This window comes from Arachis duranensis, chromosome 7 (genome assembly GCF_000817695.3).
Source record: "Arachis duranensis cultivar V14167 chromosome 7, aradu.V14167.gnm2.J7QH, whole genome shotgun sequence".
NCBI classification, from domain to species: Eukaryota; Viridiplantae; Streptophyta; class Magnoliopsida; order Fabales; family Fabaceae; genus Arachis; species Arachis duranensis.
This window is the reverse complement of record NC_029778.3, coordinates 66,372,965-66,380,795: the sequence shown is the minus strand read 5'-3', so window position 1 is coordinate 66,380,795 and position 7,831 is coordinate 66,372,965. Positions and strand designations below refer to the sequence as shown.

The 7,831-nt window shown below is 36.6% G+C and overlaps 1 protein-coding gene across 1 annotated transcript; it reads left to right on the top strand.

The window, feature by feature from the left end:
- Positions 1-3,913: 3,913 nt before the first annotated feature.
- Positions 3,914-7,554, top strand: LOC107459358 (uncharacterized). The gene is made up of 7 exons (XM_016077583.3): positions 3,914-4,428; positions 4,869-5,167; positions 5,365-5,490; positions 5,609-5,689; positions 5,780-5,972; positions 6,053-6,323; positions 6,965-7,554. The coding sequence occupies exons 1-7, from the start codon at positions 4,198-4,200 to the stop codon at positions 7,231-7,233; spliced, it is 1,470 nt and encodes a 489-aa protein (XP_015933069.1). The 5' UTR covers positions 3,914-4,197; the 3' UTR covers positions 7,234-7,554.
- The last annotated feature ends 277 nt before the right edge of the window (positions 7,555-7,831 follow it).

Below are 7,831 nucleotides of genomic sequence, written 5' to 3'. Positions count from 1 at the left end.
ACGGGCTAGCCCGCTTGACTTTTTTTTTTGAAAAATAAAATTCATAAAAATTAATCAAAAAATAATAATTAAAAATTAAATACAAATAAAAATAGTCAAATTATAATATAAGTTTTTTTACTATCTTTTCTTTAATTTTTAACTTCAATAAAGTTGTTCAAAATAATATATCAATAAAATCATCTTTATTTTAAAAAATAAGTCATATAATTTAAGCATATATACGAAATTGTAAAATAAAATAAATAAAGTTAATAACTAAAAGAAGAATAAAAATAAAAAATAAAAAAAGTATTTAAAATTATATAATTATTAATTTTGTAGTAGTAATCACTCATTTATTTAATAAAAAATAAATAAAAACTAAAAATCCTTGGTCTGGCGGGTCGACTCGCCCTGACCCACCAAAACCCGCAAATTTGGCGGTGTGGGTTTGGCGGATTTTTTTAATTTGGTGGGTTCCAAAATCTAGCCTGACCCGCCTTTTTAGCATGTTCGGCGGGTCGGGCCGACGGGTTCGACCCGTTTTGCCACCCAGAGTGAAGAGCAGGCGTTAATACATGTGTTGAGAGACCATAAAACAGCTCTCGAATGGACCATTGTTGACTTAAAAGTGATAAGTCCAGCCAGGTGTATGAACAAGATTTTTCTTGAGGAAGACACTAAACCTGTTGTGCAACTACAGAGGCGGCTTAATCCAACGATGAAAGAAGTGGTCCAAAAAAAGGTTATGAAATTTGGGAGGCCGGGTTCATTTATCCTATTTCTGATAGCCCTTGGGTGAGTCTGGTGCAAGTTGTTCCCAAGAAGGGAGGAGTCACAGTGGTTACAAATGAGAAGAATGAGCCGATTCCTATAAGAACTGTCACCGGTTGACGTACGTGCATTGACTATAGGCAGTTCAACACTGCTACGAGAAAGGACCACTTTTCCTTACCCTTCATTGATCATATGCTTGAAAGGTTAGCTGGACATGCGTTTTATTATTTTTTGGATGGCTATTCAGGATATAATCAGATTGTAGTGGACCCTCAAGGGTAGGAGAAGACGGCATTCACTTGTCCTTTTGGTGTGTTTGCTTACCGTCGGATGCCATTCAGATTGTGCAATGCCCTAAACAGCTTTTTAAAGGTGATGCTTTTCATATTCTCTGACATGGTTGAAAAGTTTATTGAGGTATTTATGGAAGACTTTTCTGTATTTGGTAATTTTTTTAATACTTTCTTGCACTATCTATCCTTAGTCTTGAAATGATGTCAAGAGACAAACTTTATTTTCAACTGGAAAAAATGCCATTTCATAGTAACTGAAGGTATTATTCTCAGGCACCGGGTTTCAAGCAAAGGAATAGAGGTCGACAGAGCCAAGGTGGAGGTAATTGAGAAATTACCACCACCCATTGATGTGAAGGCAATACGGAGCTTCTTAGGCCATGCAGGTTTCTACAGAAGGTTCATAATTTGATTATCACCGTTTCACAAATGTCCGAATCACCAAATGCACACCAAACAGAAACCTAGCATCCAAGATCCAAAATCAAGCTCTCAACACCACCAATTTGCCTCCAACACTCATAATTCAATCTAATACTATATAAATAATAAATATCACTAAATCAAGATCAAAGCTTACTAACTCAATAATTCACAGAGGGTTTGAGAGTTCTCACCTTACTCATGCACCATTTGAATAAAACCCAATAATTTTCTCAAGTTAAGTTGATCCCAAAACACTAAAACAATCACAAGTATTAATATCCAATGTCCAAATTTTGAAATTAAGGGAGTGAGAAGCTGGGTGAGAAACTGAGACTTACCTACAAATTGTTCGATGGATTTTGTAGACTTTGACACGGTGGTAGCGTGGTCGTAGACGGTGCGGCGATCGGAGCTTCGGATTGCAAGTTGTGTGGATTAGAAATTGAAGCAAGGGTTTAAAGCTCTCTCTTCTTCCCCCTTTGTGTTTTCAACATGGAATGAAATGTTCTAAGGGAGAGAGAGCTGAGTTAATGTTATACGGGTTGGGCCTTGGGCCCGATTTAGGCTCGGTCTAATCGATTCGGTCTATTGGTCCGATTTTGAGCTAAAATCTTTAAAATTAGTACCGGAATTCGTGTTTTAATATTTCTACCTCTTTGGATTAATAAAATTTAATTTTTTAGCTTCTTTAATTAATAATTAATTTATTAACTAATTATTCATTAATTACGCGGGATTTACACGGACGGTTGACTAGCAGACCATGCAGTGCATTGCATAGCAATTCTGCACGGCCAGAGAGCATGGTGCCTTCTATGGTGTACCTTTCTCTACCCGACCAGTGACTATCTCGGTTTGGGTGTCTCAGATGTCCTCGGGTGCCAGCTCCTCTTACGGACTAGATCTCCAGCCAGGGTCTCAGTATGTTAAACCTCTTTCCGTTGACTACGGCCGACTGATGACTACCTCACATTGGTTTCTTCTCCCACCTCAGTATCCACCACCGCCACCACACTTCCAGACACAGGGACTGATCAGGTACACCCGTACCTTTGACAGCCTCCTCCGCCACCGTCACATGCAGTGGCCTTTCCACCACCACCGTCTCCTTAGGATCCGCAAGGCCGCAGACCATCTCGCCAGACCCAGCCTCCCCCTTATGGCACTAGGCATCACCTTCATTACCCTAGGGACCAACATCCATGATCGGCAGTACGTGTTGTTAGATTAGTTAATAGTTTATCCTATATTACTCTAGAGTACAGTGTTTTGTTTCAAAATTTTACATTATAGTGATTATGTACTCATACCTTGTTTAACAAATTTTTTTAGTTACTATCCATGCCTTGATTAGGGTCATCGTCAGAGAAACCACTTTCGTGGCTATCGGCAACATACTCTTCGTCGGATTCCTCATCCTCAACGTCCATATCCTCCACTGGACTAGCACAGTGCAATGGTCGTGGTGCGAGCGAAGGGTCATCCGGTACAAAGTTTGAGCTGCCAGCACCACCACCACCAACATCACGAACCTCTGTAGAAAGCTCCCTCTCTTGTTCAATTATAATTATGTCATGCACGTCAAACATTAGGAGTACATGCTCATCGCCATCGAACTAGAATAGACGAAACCGAAATACACCATTCCACATCGGTGCTAGCATTCTATACCCAACTCTACCAACCTCTTTTCTCTCCCCACCGCCGATGTGCGTCAATATCATACTTTTTAACTCGGACAACAAATTTGCTCTTCAAGTTCAGAACAGTGTAGAACTCTCATACTCAAATATAACTCCACTGCCCATTTCTCATCCGACAGTTGGAATACACCATCACAACAAAAAACTACTGCCACTAGACATTTTTGCTAAATATTTCGAAGAAAAATGGAAGAGAAAGAAGAATTGAGAGATTTGTTGGTTTTTCTTATCCTTTTATAAGGGGTTAATTTTTATTGTATTATATCTCGTTTACTTGGTAAACGTTTTTTAATCTCACGTATCTCGTAAACGAGATAAGTATAGCCATATTTCGTTTACACTAAATGAATGAGATATGACTATACCGTTGTCCCACGTGATACGTTGCCACGTGTTCGTGCCGTGTAAACGAGATAAATCACTTAATGAAAATCTGTAAATGCCTTCAAATTAACATATATTGGTAATTAAAATATTTATTTTATGAATTTGGATCCTCTAAATTTTGAATTTCACTTTAGAGGATAAATTTTTCACCATTTGTTTCATAGGTGAGATCATGAAAAAATATGAGAGAAAAATTATTCAAGAATAAAATAATTTTATCCTCAAAAATAAAAATTCAAAATTTAGAAGATAAATTTTTATTTTATTTATTAAAAAAAATCCTTTATCATTTAAAAAATTTCAATGTTTTCCTCCCAAATTTGGAAAGAAAAAAAAAAGATCCAATCATCCAAAAGGAGAGAAAAGTGAAAACCCTCCTTTAGAAAATTTGAACTTTTCAACTCATTTTCTTCCACTTTCTTAAATCCTCAGTTCCTCACCAACCTTCACTCTTGTTATCGCTCTCATAATCTCGACCCTTTTTGGTGGATCTATTGAGCTCTGGCGTAGCATAATTAGAAGTAGCAGCTGCTGCAGAAACAAGAAAAAGTGTTTTCATGGCGGAATCGTGGTGATGTTTGAGTTTGGAGGTGGCGTTTGGAGGAGCTGCTGAGTGCTGCTTAGAGGACATGGAAGGTCGTGGCGGTAGCGGCGGTGGTGGGAGGAGGATTACGGTGAGTCCGAGGCCGTGCAGTGGGCGGAGAGTGGTGGCGAAGAAGAGAACACGTGGCGGTGTAGGAGGAACAGATGGGTTCTTGAACAGTGTGAAGAAGCTTCAGAGGCGCGAAATCAGCTCCAAACGAACCCGTGGGTTCAGCATGAGCGATGCGCAGGAGAGGTTTCGCAACATCAGATTGCAGGTTCCCTAATTTATTTAATTTAATTTAATTTTTTTATATTTTTCATTTTAAATTACACTTTGACATTTTGCTGATGATTCCTTTTTGAATGGATTCAAAAAAGAGTAGTGAATCTTAGACATGTGATTTGCTTATTATACCTTCGAGAGTGATACTCTTTCAAAGAGAAAGGTTTTGAAGCTTGGTTATGGTATTAATTTCACAAACAATTTGCTTTCTTATTTTAACTCAAAATCTTTACTGTGCAATATTTGAAATCATTGCTTCTTGTGGTTCAAGGTGATAATGATCATTGTTTTCATTCTAATTGTTTGATGGATGTTATCTGTGGCCATGTTTTTCTTTAACTGAGAATTGAGATGTGTACTTTTCCTTATTATGGTCAATTTCGCCATTCCTTGCGATTATATCCGAGTTTGATTAAGGGTATCTACTTATAGGAAGAATATGATACACATGATCCAAAAGGCCGTCCCTCCGTGGTATTACATTTGTTCAATAACATTATATCTTACTACAATGTACAGTTTTATTTTGTTTGTGACATAAAGTCGATATTAGATGTATTTTACTCATTACAATTTGCAGAGACCAATGAACGGATATGCTTCTTGAATATCACTCCAGATGAAGTTATCAGAAGCTTGTTTTACAACAAGAACAATGATTCACTTATCACAGTTTCTGTCTATGCTTCAGACAGTTACAGTTCTTTGAAATGCAGAAGCACAAGGATTGAGTAAGTATAGCTCTGCATGCTTTTATAAATAATACTTCTACCCTTGGTTCTCATGCTGAATGATAGAAAGACACACAGACAAGTCAACAATATCACTAAACTTGCAAACAGATAGTGTAGTAGATAGCGAAAGCTGATTGTCCAATTTTGTGTTATTTATTGTGTTGCTTGCTAAAATATCTATCTACATTGTTCAGATATATAAGACGGGTTCAATCAGATGCTGGTTTTGCTCTTTTCGAATCTGAGTCATTGAAATGGCCAGGTTTTGTGGAGTTTGATGATGTAAACGGGAAGGTACTCACGTACTCTGCTCAGGATAGGTAAAATACTTTTCTGTTTTGATTTTTTTCCCCTTTTTGTCGTGTTCTTTCCCCTGGTAGAGATATAATGAATTCTTGATTGTGAGACTTACTTTTATTTGGGTTTTTTTCTTTGTAGCATCTACAAGGTGTTTGACCTAAAAAACTATACAATGTTATACTCCATATCAGATAAAAATGTACAAGAGATTAAGATCAGGTGGTTTTCCTTTTTGTGCTTGTGTGTCTTTTATTTAGTTTTGTGCCATACACTATTTATGCTGCTTTAATCCTGTTTTTCTTTTGTCAGTCCGGGGATCATGTTGTTGATTTTTGCTAAATCAAGCAGCCATGTCCCACTTAAAATTCTTTCAATAGAAGATGGTACTGTTTTGAAGTCTTTCAATCATCTCCTCCATCGGAATAAGAAGGTGGATTTTATAGAACAGTTCAATGAAAAGCTTCTTGTGAAGCAAGAAAACGAGAACCTCCAAATTCTTGATGTAATTTTTCTGTTTACCAGATAGTTGTACACATTGTCCTACATCATCATATCTATCTAACTTTCTTTAATTAACCTTAGGTGCGGACTTTTGAGATAACAGAAGTCAGTAGAAGTGAATTTATGACACCATCTGCATTTATATTCCTGTATGAGAATCAATTGTTCCTTACATTTCGAAATCGAACTGTGGCTGTCTGGAACTTCCGTGGAGAACTTGTAACTTCTTTTGAAGATCACCTCTTGTGGCATCCTGATTGCAACACAAACAACATATATATAACCAGTGACCAGGATCTCATCATATCATACTGCAAGGCTGATTCTGATGATTCATTATCTGAAGGAAATGGTACTTCTTTCTTTTTTCTTTTTTTCTTCGTTTTCCTTTTAAAAATATCTGCTCAGTTGGCTCCATATTGGGGCTTTGTGCCAATTATTATTCACTTATTTACTCGCCTAAATCATTGAACATCAAATTTGTTTGGTTTAGTTTTTTGGAAAATTACATTTAAAGAACTAGGATGAAAAAAGTGCTATGAAAGGGGAAGGAATTGATTTGTGTTTAGTTTGAATATTTCGAAAGTAAGTTCAAGAGAGGTGTTTTGTTTCAGATAGATAAAGTAAAATTTACCTTTTCAAACATAACCACTTAAAAGATATAGCATAATTTTTAAAGGCGAACAATATAATATTGGGGTTAATAGTGAATTTCATTTTGGAAATACTTTTGGCAAAATGAGAAGTATCTTTAGATTCACTTTCGTCAAAAGTAATTTTGGAAACCCCAATAGTAACTTTGAAAATGCAATATGGAACCAAACATAATGTTTTTACTATATAGACTCCCCTTAACTTCAAGACACACAAAAAGCTGGGTTTGCTAAATGTCCCTTTCCCATGTCATGTAATATTTCTTTTCCAGTGTTGTTTCAAGGGAGCGCTTATCATTGAAGGTGCATAACTAACAAGTTCTGCTTTCTTTTAATCCAGCGGGATCCATCAATGTCAGCAACATTCTAACTGGTAAGTGCCTTGCGAAGATAAAAGCAAGCAACAGCTCTCCCATTGTAAACCAATGTAGTTGCGGCGACGATTGTTCAGGTAGCTGTCATAACACGAGGAAACAAAAACATGACACCAAAACTAGGAGCACAGTTGCAGAAGCTTTGGAAGATATTACTGCTCTCTTCTACGATGAAGAGCGCAATGAGATCTACACGGGCAATAGCCACGGTCTGGTTCATGTCTGGTCCAACTGATGTGTTGCTATATTTATTTTGCCTTGTTCCTTGTATTATCTTTCTTTTTTTCCATGATTAGAAGTGATGAGTTAAAGGCCAATGCAGCATTGTATGATTCCTGTAACTGGTCTCACCTGGACACCTAGTGCTACAAAGCTTAATTGTTGTTGGAGGTGATAATTCTATGTTATAGGTTAAGTTTGTTTCTTAGGTAGCAAGAAATCTGTATTAAGTGAAATACTCTGTTCGGATAACTAGCCAAAAGTTGTGTATCCTGTAATTTACATTACATTTATGGATCCACCTCTTGGATGGAAATGTGAATAATGTTCAAAATCCTCTCTGGCCATATGTTTCTTTGATGCTGGTCTTTGCTTCATGGTGGCAATAAGTGAATTGTTTACTTTTTTTTTTATAACATTATCTAGAATGTTCTAAATGTACACTTGTTTGGGTTTAAATGCAATGCAATCTAATCAAATTATAGTTGCTCATTTAATCTACTACACCAAATCGAAAATCTATTTATATTTAGTAAGAATGTTATTAGTTAAAAATAATATTTTCGACAAGATATTATTGAACTCTTTAACAAGTCAGTGTTCGATAAGTTTAG

What these genes read in the sequence shown, in the direction of transcription:
- LOC107459358 (XM_016077583.3), top strand. Translation starts at nt 4,198, where the DNA reads ATGGAAGGTCGTGGCGGTAGCGGCGGTGGTGGGAGGAGGATTACGGTG. An exon ending in GTACAAGAGATTAAGATCAG is followed by an intron (nt 5,690 to 5,779) that starts GTGGTTTTCCTT and finishes TTCTTTTGTCAG; the next exon opens with TCCGGGGATCATGTTGTTGA. An exon ending in TTCATTATCTGAAGGAAATG is followed by an intron (nt 6,324 to 6,964) that starts GTACTTCTTTCT and finishes CTTTTAATCCAG; the next exon opens with CGGGATCCATCAATGTCAGC.